Genomic DNA, 12,993 nt, shown 5'->3' on the forward strand with positions numbered 1-12,993 from the left:
GTGTGTGTGTATGTATGTGTGTGTGTATGTGTGTGCGTGTATGTGTGTGTGTATATGTGTGTGTATGTGTGTGCTTGTATGTGTATGTCAATGTTTGTGTGTGTGTGTGTGTGTGTGTGTTTGTGTCTATGTGTGTGTGTGTATATGTGTGTGTATGTATGTGTGTGTATGTGTGTGCGTGTATGTCAATGTCAATGTCAATGTGTGTGTGTGTGTGTGTGTGTGTGTGTGTGTGTGTGTGTGTGTGTGTGTGTGTGTGTGTGTGTGTGTGAGACCTTTGGCTTTGGGGGAGAAAATTCATTATTTTCTATGAGGAAAATTTTTTTTTTCCCCAAAGCAGCAGCTTTTATTACAAAAATTTAAAACCCAAAGTGTTTGAATTACAGATATATTTTTTAACTTAGTAGCAATAGGACGTATGTCAGACCCCATTACATTTTTATTATGCTTAGCCTTAGCCTTAATGTAAAGTGGAAATAGGTGCAAATCAGTAATGTTCAGACAAAGAGCCAAAAGAAAAAGAGAGAGAAATGCCATTTGACATCTGGCCTTCTGCCTGGTGACCTTAAATTGCAAGAACTAGTATATTATATAATACTTAAAAAACGGAAATATTTATTGAAAAATAATTGAAAGTTTGTAACTTCTACCACGAGAATGTGCAAATACAGATATCAAGAATTGTATGTGAAATAATCATCACATCTTTTGGTCTTTAATTCAATTGAATGTTTAATCAATCACATGAATTAATAGAATTAATGACACTGTAAATTTATCCAATGAAATCTACAGTGTTGAATGTTTTATGTGCATATTTAGTATGACTTCTGTACTCTTATGATCATAACTCTTTGCTGATCGTACCTTATCAGTGGTAAATATGGACATTGTTAGTAATTTAAGTATTTATTTGTTAGTATAAAAAGCTGCAAGTTATAAGTAATGAATAATAAATCTTGTCGAATCTTGTCTGAATTCTGAATGATACACATTCTACACTAGGGGGCGCCATAAAACCAATAGACTGATGCCTGTGATTAAAAAAGTACAATATGTGCCAATCACACATTAGTATAACAAAAAGAAACTTAAACACAGAAATAATCAAGCACTGATAAATAATTCTGTTAAAATGTGTTTAAAAAAACATGTAACTATTCTGCTTAAGTAATGTTAGTTAAACCTCACTGTTTGGAGTTTTTATCCATGTTCTCCCCATGTGCATGTTGGTTTCTTCTGGGTTCTCAGACACAGCTCTTTAGACTGCATTTAAAGGCTTATTATATTATGTAATATATAAAATATTTTTTTCAATAGCTTTTATACTACGTCGCACAGTGACTCCAAACATAAGCTTAATGTGTCAATTGTCTCTTGTACAAAAACAATTCTGCTTAGGTTTAGAGTCACTGGGTAATGTGATATGGAAGATAGAGAAAATATAGAATTTTTATTTCCCTGATTAAATATTTCTGTTAAATATAAGAGGCCCTCAAATGCAGTCTAAAGAGGTGTGTTTTAGTTATCTGTGGGTTATCTGTATGCTTAGGTTTGGCATCACTGGGTCACATGGTATGGAAACTATTAAAAAAATACAGATTTGTATGTGTGTGTGTTTAAGCTGTGGGGGAAAATATTTATTTGCCATTAAAAATAAATAAAAAACCACACATTTACAAAAAAAATTTAATATCAACTAGAAGAATCACTCCTATACAATCAAAAGAGATGTGTCATTTGTCTCTTGTGCTAAAATTATTTTATTTAGGTTTGGAGTCACTGGATCCTGTGGCATTAAAACTATTGGGAAAAAAAGCTTTTTTTCCATAAGAATAATCATATAAAAATATAAGAAGCCTTCAAATGCAATCTAAAGATGTGTGTCTTATTTATCTCTTGTAGTAATACAATTCTGCTTAGGTTTGGAGTCACTGGGTCATGTGGCATGGAAACTATTGGGGGAAAAAACTCCTGGGTTTTCTATCAATCATGTGTCTACATGTGGTTGTGTGATGGATTGGATGTATTCCCACCTCATGGACAGTGTTCCCAGTGTCAGATTACTTTAGATTACTGACAAGGAAAGAGAAGTTACTGATATGGAGTGAGTGAATTCTTTTCACCACCACTTTTCTTTTGATGCAGTTCAGGATTGGACTTCTCTAAAAAAAATGTTTTTTGATGCTTATTAATAGTGTTACAAATATACAACTTAAATCAGAACAACATATGTAAATCATGCATTTGTTTGAAATATTTGTCACTGTCAAATGGATTTTTTGATTAAATATATATATATATATATATATATATATATATATATATATATATATATACATTAAATATTTGTCAGTGTCAAATTGATTTTTAATTACATTTTATATTTTTTTATTTTTATTAATTTGATATTTTTTACATTAAATTATATATATATATATATATATATATATATATATATATATATATATATATATACATTAAATATTTGTCAGTGTCAAATTTATATTTTAATTACATTTTATAATTTTTTAATGAGTTTAAATGAGTTTTAATAATTTTTTAATTAAATTATATATATATGAAATATTTGTCAATGTCAATTTGATTTTTTACTTACATTTTATACATTTTTATAATTTTATATTAATTTTTATCATTTTTAAATGTTATTTTTATATAATGTGTGTATATATCTATCTATCTATCTATCTATCTATCTATCTATCGTCACTATCAAATTGATTTTTTTAATTACATTTTAGAAATTTTTATCATTTTAAATGAATTTTTATAAAATTGTATAATTTTTAAATCTAATTATATATATATATATATATATATATATATATATATATATATATATATATATAAAATATTTATTATATCAGAATTACTTGACATGATTGACAGGGTTCCTTTACACGAATGCTGATAGGAAAGCTTAGTGATATTCGGCAGGAAGCACATTAGGGATCGTCAGCAATTTATGTGCTCTAATATAAAACGTTATTTCCACCTTGGACACATCGAATGTTACACATGATTAAAAAATATCGCCCGGTCACTTTTCGGATTGCTGTTTTTAGGTGTAAAAAAATAAATCTTTGTAGGTTGCAAGTGTACACACACACACAAAAGTAATTTATACGATACTTCTTTTTTTCGCTTTGAACAAAACCGGCACACTGCAGACACGCCCTTACAGAGCAGGGAAGCCTGGCCTCCTCTGATTCACAGGTTTGGAATTTGCATCTAAATGCTGTTTGTCGACCAATGATTTAACTCAGCGGCTATGGACACACCTCGGATTAGTCAAAGATGCCTCACTACGACCAAATTACCTCGTATGTTCACATCAAACTGAATTAACCTTGTGTTCGCTTGCTACACGGAGGTTAGCCGTTTAACCGCATTACAAGCTAACAAGACTAAAACATTGAGCTAGCTTAGCACGTCACGAGTGCCTTGTTTTTACCAGGAAATCAGGAATGTTTCTTCCGGTTTCCAGAAACAAAACGGAAGCTGACTCGGTAAGGAATTTAATTTCGGTTTATAAATATTTTATACGATTTTTCTTTTCTAGTAGTTCTCGTTTATTTTAATGAGCAGTGTTTGTGGATTCTATATTTATTCGAGCGGTTATAAGGGTCGTCATGTATGTATGTATGTATTTATTTATGTATCTATCTATCTATTTATTTATTGATTCTCAGTTTGACAAACTGGTTTAAACTCAATCGGTTGTTATGGTTACTTGTAAAAAAAAAAAACCAACATAAACGGATTATAAAGTGTGTGAACGCGACTGTTCACTATGTCTGCTTGCTGGTGTACTATTTTGACACAAGTTACTACGATAGTAAGCTGGTTTTGGACAGCTGATATGTTTATACAGCTCCTGCTCTGTTGACTAGCACTAACCGGTTGATAAAGCTTGCACTCCGGCGGTATATTAACCACAAATGGTCGTGTCAGTCCTTTATATGGAGGGATTTGTGGACATTTCGGAGTTAAAACGTGATTTAAAATGGTAAAGGATTCAAAATAACACGTGAAACGTGTTTGTTAGGGACAAATCTAAAGTCTGAAAATGACACTATCTCAAGTTAGTCGGCTATCATGGGATATTTATTGGTTGTGGAAGTGATTGAGAGGGTTGATCGATCGATCGATCGATTGATTGATTGTTGGTGTGGTTTTGTGGCTCTTTTTAAAACAAAAACACAACATAAAACTGATATGAAGTTAGAGATTGAAAAGAAAAAGAGCTCGACTCAGGTAGCAAACACTGCCTTATCATATGTAGCTCATCTGATCAGGGTTGTTCAGCCAGGCTGTAAATATCTAATGTAGGTAAATTATGTGGTAAATTCTTCTGTTTCTGTCGTGTCTATTGAATCTATATAAGAGAGAATGTGTAAAATGGTCATTTTGTGGCAAAAACACACCAGAACACAATATCAGGAAGCTTAAATGTATGTGAGCTCCACGTGGTGAGACTGAGAGCTTCTGGCAATTTCATACACAAGAGAGTATTTATTGTAGGAATATTTATAAGTTATATACGATGTGTATTATATAGTGCAAAAAAATCTAAACCCTGCCTTTATTTATGTATGTATTTATTTATTTATTTATTTATTTATTTACTTATTTTATTTATTTATTTAAAAAAAAATTTTTTATCATGGAAATAGAAAATATTTGGTCTGATCTGTACATCACCACTTGTTTTTGCAAACTGCCTGCTAAGATTACAAAGAACATCATGTCTTATTATTTAGTCTCGCTTCCAGCTATTCATTTCTCACTTCTTTGATTGTTTTATCCGTTCTTTGTTGTATTGGTGCTTCCTGGTGAAAGATTTGGAAGAATGTACATATTTCGATTTACATCTTCGTTTTCGAATGATTCTTAAATCTGTCATGAAACAAATGATGAGTCAGGTTTTGTCACTGTTTACCATGATGTCATTTAAAATGCTTTGTAGCTAACACAGATTTTCTTTTCTAAAACCACTTTTTTTCCCTCTTTTTTTGTGATTTTCCTGTTATTCATTTCTGGATTGCCAGGAATAGCAAATAATGAGGTCCATCGCAAATCACATTACTACTTCGACTACAACTACTACTTCTGCTGTTGCTGCTACGGTTACACTATTTGACAGCACTTTGTAGTACAAATAGTGTAATATTAGTAATTATATCAAGAAGGAATGTACTTCAGGTACCCAGATGATTCATTTATTCCACCACAAAGAAATTGTGGAATCTAGTTTTGTTTACTCAACAGAAGCCGGTACTATTAGGTGTTGACACTTTCTGAGGGAAAAAATAGATTCAAGATGGCCGACAACGCTCTGGCGGACAAGACGTTGGTCTTTTTTAAATCATTTCAATTCCTCTGGAAAAATGGTACCGTTCCATCAGATATAACCCTTCTAAACTTCGTACACTAGGTCGAGTGCATAGCGTGAGGGCATTGTATAGTACGTAGTATGTCATTAGGGACGCAACTCTGTGATGTTTCTCTGTAATAGATATTTTGCCATTGAAAGTCATAGCATATTGGGGAAAAAAATATATTCTTATATAGCTGAGGAAATAAATTTTCATTGACACACAAGGCTTCTGTTTCTGATTAGGAGCACGTGGCCCATGATCAAGTTGAGGTCTTTCAAGAGGCAGGGTGCATAATGAAGGCTGTCTAATGAATGGCATGCCTTGTTAAAAGTGCATACATCTCACTACAAGACTTGTTCATGCAGCCATGCGTGGAATGGATTCAAATGTCAGACTTGGCCCTTTTTAATAATGGCGACTCGGTTGCCATGTCAAGTCAGACCTCGGCCGTGCATTGAAAATTAGCAAGCAAACAAGTATAAAGAAATAAGAGCAAACAAGCAAGAATTTAAACAAACAATTACAGCGAAACCTGCTGTTTGCAAATATTATGCTGTATTTAACGGTTAACAGGATCTGCAATGTATTTGTAAGCCGCATCTCATGAGCCATTTGCAGTTTCTCTGAGTTTTGACGTTTCACATAAACGTCTCATCTCAGCTGCCCCCGGGCTTTTGGGTTCACTGAGGACCGTGCAATCATCCTTCTCGAACAAATTGAGCTGACAGATTTGTTCCTGGGTTCTGTTTCATCTTCACGTCATGCCACTGAACTATAAGTCTGTTTTTTTTTGTTGGTACATAATGTCCTCATGCGATCATTTTCTGATAAGCCTGTAGGGTATAGGAATTTGCTTCAAAACGAAAGTGAGAGGTTGATGCATCAGATACCAAAGCCTGAGAGAAACAAGTATCTAAGTGGCATTTCAACATATATTATTTGTATTGTACAATAATTAGTGAGTTGTTACTGACTGACTGCTTATGTGGCTTTACTATAGACAGGTAGACTTTAGGGTGAAACTGTGAGGTGTGAGAATCATGTTGCAACAGCTGAATCTATGTCTAAATCAGGCCAAGGGACTTTTACCTAATTCAACTTTGTTATTCAAATAAGGTCGACATCTGAGGAAGAAAACGTGCCAATTTTTTTTATTCATTTCTAAGCCAAGAGCTTGTTTTTTCTTTCCTTCTTTCATTCTGTAAGGCGGGCGGAGGCGTGTGGTTTTACGTAGTGATAAGACAGAGTACCTAAGAATCAGCAGGTCCTTGGCTTTTTGCCCCGAGGTTCTTAACATCGTTCAATCAAGGCAGACTACCTTCGAGCCGATCTGATTTTGAGGTTTTTGTTTTTTTGTTTGTTGTGTTTTTTTTTTAAGGATTGCAAATCCTCGATCGAGCTGGCTGAACAGGTTTCCTCTTGGCATGCTATGAGGCATCAGCTTTCTGGTCCAGCAGCTCCAGCAGTAGAAAGCTGTGTTTAGAAACACGATTATATGTGTGTCCTTGGTTCTAATATATTACCAGTGAACGGAATAACAGCCATTATGAGAAGATCCACGTTTGAGACCGAAGATTTACTGTAGGTGAAGTAAGGTGTGTGAGTGTTTTACAGCTGTGGTAGGAAGGCTAGTGGCTTGGCTATGAGTCAAATAATCCACACGTGAGGGTTTTGGCACCAATGTCTATACTCCTGCTAACAGACATGACAAAAGAAAGCAGTGATTTTGTTCTCTCAGAGCATGCCGGGCAAGAGAAGAGCGTTCCAGCCGATTTAGACGTATCGGAGCTAAATAAAATTTCCTTAGCAAATGCTGTTACACAAAGCTAATGATGTGTACAGAAAAAGTCAGACAGGCTGGAAAGTTTACAGCTACGTTTCTGCAACAGTGCCAACGATAAGCATGGCATTCTTTTGCCTCTTACTTGAAGGTAATTGATTTCTAAATCACATGCTTGATCAATAAACATTCTGGGATATTAGACTTATCCTGCATGGATTTGTCCTTGACTGAAAAGGATTCCTGAAGGACGCTATTATATTCACATAGAACAGAACGAATGCCGCAAGGCACATCCTTTTCCCAACCTTTAGCAATAGCGACTTTTAAAATCGGTTGTTTTGAGCTGCACAAATGACCTCCAGTGTCTCTGGGTTCAAAACCATCTGTCGTTTTTCTGATCGCAGTTCAGTCCCTGTTTCCAGAAGTGTGTTGACGGAGGTCGAGTGCGTTGCGATAAGGCGGCCAAACTGGAATTCGAACTGTCACTACTCTATTGTTTTCATGTTAATGTGGTTTCATTGTGACACAATTTTCCAAAAAAACATGTACATTTTTATTTCCTTTTTTTTTTTTTTTTATAAAGCTGAACCTTTCCTCAACCTTTGTGTTTGTTTTTCTTATTTCTTATGGTGTGGCTGGTATTTAAGACAAGGGCAAGACATCGACAAGCGTGTTCATATAATAAACGGATATCTCTTTCTTTGCGTTATCAGGAGCGTTTTAATTTAAGCCGATTTATTTATAGCCGTCGTACATGGAAATCTTATTTTTTTTTTTTTTTTTTTTTTAAAGTACATATTAACAGCTACGGTGTGCGAGATAGCAGCAGACACCCCTCCCCCCAAGCCCGACAGACATCTTCAGTTTCTCGAGGCGAGTTTTCTGCCTAAAGTTTACATTTCTGTTTCCCCTTTCACCGAACAACGTCTTCCTCTGTGTATTTAGAGGAAACCATCATGGTCCTGCCTTTTGCTTTTGACTTTGCTTTTCTTTCACCTTTTTTTTTCCCCTCATAACCTTCACCAGACTCCCACACCCACATTTCACAACAAACTCCAAGATCCACCAAAAACAAAGCCTTTCCTTTTGCCAGTTTCTGGTTAACTGTCATACGTGTAAGTAATCATCTGAAATAGCCAACTTCATGCTTTTTTTTTTTCCCCTCTGGTGAGAATTTTCCACAGCACAGCAGCAGTGCTCTCAGGAACGTGAAAGGCTACTGTATGCTTTCTGTCACCAGAGTGAAGTGAATGAAAGGGGATTTTATTTTTGTTTGATTTCCCTCTCACGCTCATGTAGTGTTTTGTAACACTGCGCTGTGGCCGTGTTTCTCATCGTGCGCTGCACGGCTGAGCATATCCCCTTGGTTAAGTGTGCAGTCGAAAGCCTGTGACGTTGCATCCTGTTCGTAAACGGAGGCCGGAGCGACTGGTGTAAACAAAGAACAGTCAGCCTTCACAAGCCAGCTAACGCAGTAAACATTCAGAGGCTAATTTAGCCAGCATCACTTACTCTTTATTTAATATTCACATGCCAGAATTAGAAGCTTACTTACAAACTTATTTTTGTTCTTTGTTAACTCAAAAAGTCCAACTCAGTTTGGTCAAAACAAGCCTGTGACATTAAAAGTGTCCTGCATGCTAGTAATTTCCATTCTGTGTGTGTGTGTGTGTGTGGCTTAGGGGATTTGGATTTGGGTCTGTATATGTGTGGAATTAGACCCTTAGCACTTTGCTTATCTCTTGTCCTGTTTGCTCGGGTCTTACAATCTTTCAGCGTTGGATCTTTCTCATGTTATGGGAAGACACATTAGCACTATTTCTCAATCGATTAGACTTCTGTCCAACACGGCAGGATGAATAAACTACAACTTAAATCTTTCTGATGACTGAATAGTACAGCCTCTACAATCCAGCTGTTTTACCAAGCAAAAAGAGCTCTAGGTAGCGCGTGTACTTTGCACAGGGAAACTTTTATAATCTTCGTTTAAATAAGGTTCTTTTTTTTTGTCTGTACTAATCGGTAACTACATGTGTAATTACATGTCAGAAATAACACCGATAAAAGGTAATATTATTGTACACCGACACGAGCGTGTGCTATGAAATCAAGTATGGGAAGGAAAACTGGAACAAGTCATTGTTTTGAGACGTTAAGGCACGAGGCCGAATGAATGTTCTCATTATTAAGACATGACAAATGGTATATTTTGACAGTAACAATCTTGTACAAATCTAAGTGACTTTTATCGCCTCGGACGGTAAGTTAACGATTAGCCCTGATTTTGCAGTTTATCGAAAAATTTGGATCAATTTTGACAAGAAGTAAAGATGCATCCCAAGGATCTGACTATAATCTATCACCTTACACTATCTACTCTACCATCTAGTGTGCGGATTTTAGAATGGTAGTAGGGCTGGGCGATAAAACGATAACGATATGTATCGCGATAGACAGGTGATCGATATCAATAAAAAATGTGTTCGATAAACCATTTGACTTTTTTTTTTTTTTTTTTTTCATCGGAAGAAAACGGAGGTTGCGAAGCAAGTTTGGTTGCATTAACAAAGGCACTCACTCTCTGGTAACCTAGCAATGTAGGGAGTGACACTCTAACAGCCAATCATGTAACAGTATCATGTTTGGTTGCGCCATTCCGTTGTCTCGTGTGATTTGAAAACTGCATCGGGGGGATTAACTCTTCTTCCTTGTCTAGGGTTGGAACTTTACCTTCCACCGTGCTGGTTTTCTTTATGAGACGCCCATGTTGTTTCACGTAAACACAGCTGTACCGACATAGAATCGGGACGACGATTTGTCAGCGTGATAAGCGTTCGTCACGGTATATCACGGACGATACGATACGGCACGACCCTTATTAAGAGTATTGTAACGAATGCTAGCTTGTTGAACGTTGAACATGCATTTGGTAGATTTTATATCACCTCGATGAACTTTTAAAAAAAATTCTACTCTACTCTGACCGAAAGCTAGAACACGTGATGTAGGTGACGGGAACGAGGCTCTCGAGGCACAGGTTAATATCAAAGTAATCAAAAGACCCACACGAGTCGTTCCAGCCTCCTTTCTTTCTTATTTTGTTTTATTATGAAGGAAAATGTCTGCTATTTTTGGGGTGCTTTTGATTTGCTGATATTTTGATGTTAAATTGCGACACAGACCGGGAATGACTCGATAATGCCGATAATACTAGCTTTACCGAAGCTCATGGCAGCATAATAGCGTCTAGAGATGATGAAATCACTGTATCACACAAGCCTAGTTATTAGTTGAAATTGCACCAAGCAACAGCTAATGAGGGGGAAAGCGGATACTCGGAAGACAAGATGGGAACAATAATAGGTGTTATTACAGTCAACATTACATTCACGTCATAGAACCGTGGATTCGGAAAAGGTCACGCAGTCCGATCCTTCCCGTCGATCCAGCGCACAGCTATAAATGAAACAGTTCAGAGTTCGGTTATTATGGTAATCTTAATGACACATACATACCAGTGTATGTCTGATCTCCATAACTGTGACCTATCATTTATCTATATGGTAACTAGCATCAATGCTGATTGATGATTTGTCAATTAAATGTCTTTTTTTTTTTTTTCTTCTTATGTTTGGAACAGCGGAAAAAGAAGAATGCTGTCGGACCAAGGAGAATTTCTATAATTGATTTCTACTAAGATTTCTCTGTTTCTCTCGTCCTTCTTTAGGCTCTGGAGCTCACAACTCGGCGTCAGATGGAGCTTCTTCTTTCTAAAGCCTCCTTCCGTCTGTAGTGTTGAAGAGGGACGGGTCTTCGACACAATCTTTCATCAACTTTTCTCAGGTTTAAGTAGAAGACTTTTCTAGGAGTTGTACCGCGAGTCCGCTTTCCGTTCGTAGAATTCACTCCGTCGTTCAACGAAGGCAGCATCCGTTGCAATCGAGGTTTTGAAAACCTGCCTGGTGAGGAAGGGGCAAAGGAAGCGATATTTCTTAGCGTCCTGTTTGCCTGGAGATGAAGCTGCAGGCAGTTATGGAGAACTTGCATAGGCAACAGCAAGCCAGGCTGCTCTTGGAGATGGAGCAGCAGCAGACGGCTTCATTTCAGAGCTCCTCCCCAACAAGCAACGAGCTGAAGCTAAGCGCCAACTCGGACACGGAGCATGCTCAGATAGCGGCTCTGGCAGCCATGAGGGCTGCGGCAGCCGGACTGCAGAGACGACCGATGCCTGACAGTCCCAGGTCCAACCACAGCACTGCCGGGGAGGAGGATGAAGTTGAAGGAGATGAGGAGGAGGAGGAAGACGAGCATTACAAAGACATGATGGGATCTGATGAAGAGGAGCAAATGTACGTACGGTCGTAATTACCAAGGCTAATTTGTTTGTAATTGGTTTAGTGTAATAAAGATGTATTATTGCTATAACTAGGGAACTGCTTGTCATTGTTTATATGATACACAACAATGTTGTTGTTGTTCTTGTTGTTGTTGTTGTTAATAGATGCCTTCAGTAAGTTTATTAAGTTCAGCAAGTCATTCGTACGAGTCCGTTTAGTGGACGCGAGTTATATCCACAATTGTAAAAACAACCTCTGAAGGATTGTTGAACTATGAAAAAATGCTTTGAGTTGTTAACCTATGGCCATTTAGCATAGTCGTTATAAAGATTATAGAACTTAGCTCAGGTTGTATGCTTCAGCTGCCACATATCATTAGTCCTACATTTCAATCAATTCTAGAAAGCAGAAGTGGGACGAGGATGACTTTGAGGGGGAGATGGAGGAAGACTTCGATGACGACATGGCCGAGGAAGGACTGCGGATGAGCCGTGAAGCAATCACCCCAGGCCGAGGCATCCTACTGCTGCCTCATCGTCAGCTCCATCCGAACTCTCAGCTGCTGAAGGCACGATCAGGGCATGAACCTGAACCGCGGGCCTCAGTTTTCCCAGCTCCGCCCTCTCAAGGCCAGCAACACGGCCAGGACCACACAGACTGGACCTACGAAGAGCAGTTCAGACAGGTATGTTTGCGTGTGTGTGTGTAATGTACTAAACATTGTTTAATCATTCTTACACTTCTACAATGTCCAGCAGCGACACAGCCGACCTTTGCGTGTTTTGTACAGAAACTCTAGGGTTTATCTTTAAAACCAGCTACTATCATTTATCACTTCAAGAGAAGCCAAAAGAGAGGTCACTCTCTCTCCAGTGAATCAGTAGATGAGTCAATTAGACTGATCGAGACCTCTGGGGTTTTGAGCTCTCCTATATTAGCTGACACACTCATCAGCCGTACCCTTGCGTCGACTCGTACGGCACTCGCTTTTCGTCCATGGAGAATATTTATTAGAGAGTATTAACGCAGAAGAAATAGTTTTTATATACATTTGGCTTAACTAGCATTAGAATAGTACATATTTAACATCATATATATTAAATAAACGTGTCGGAGAAATAGTACAAAACATGTCTCTGACATGTCCGTCATGAAGCTGGCGATATTGTAGATGTTACATCACAGACTGGTGAAAAGGTTATATTGAAAACGCATCGTGTCGATTTATTTATTTTTCCTCATTTCTACACCACCCGAAAATCGTGTGTGTGTGTGTTTGATCGTTTCCTTATAATATTTGACTAGTGTGTGTTTCAGGTCTTTGTACATATAATTAGATCGCATTTAATAAGATGAAACAAATACAGCTGAACGAGGGCGCTGACCCTTATCGTGTCTTTCACGATTAGAATTTTATCTGATCAGCGATTTCTGATTCCTTCATTACATTTGTACCAAGTTTGTTGAC

At 37.2% G+C, this 12,993-nt stretch overlaps 1 protein-coding gene across 1 annotated transcript in view; it reads left to right on the top strand.

Moving 5' to 3' along the window:
• Positions 1-3,241: 3,241 nt before the first annotated feature.
• Positions 3,242-12,993, top strand: part of arid3a (AT rich interactive domain 3A (BRIGHT-like)) — a 31,505-nt gene continuing 21,753 nt past the window's right edge. The window contains exons 1-3 of the mRNA XM_027169853.2: positions 3,242-3,533; positions 10,916-11,537; positions 11,928-12,210. Of these exons, the coding sequence (XP_027025654.1) occupies positions 11,203-11,537; positions 11,928-12,210 (618 nt within the window). The 5' untranslated portion in view covers positions 3,242-3,533; positions 10,916-11,202. The remainder of the gene's footprint in view (positions 3,534-10,915; positions 11,538-11,927; positions 12,211-12,993) is intronic.

This window comes from Tachysurus fulvidraco, chromosome 2 (assembly GCF_022655615.1).
Source record: "Tachysurus fulvidraco isolate hzauxx_2018 chromosome 2, HZAU_PFXX_2.0, whole genome shotgun sequence".
NCBI lineage: Eukaryota > Metazoa > Chordata > Actinopteri > Siluriformes > Bagridae > Tachysurus > Tachysurus fulvidraco.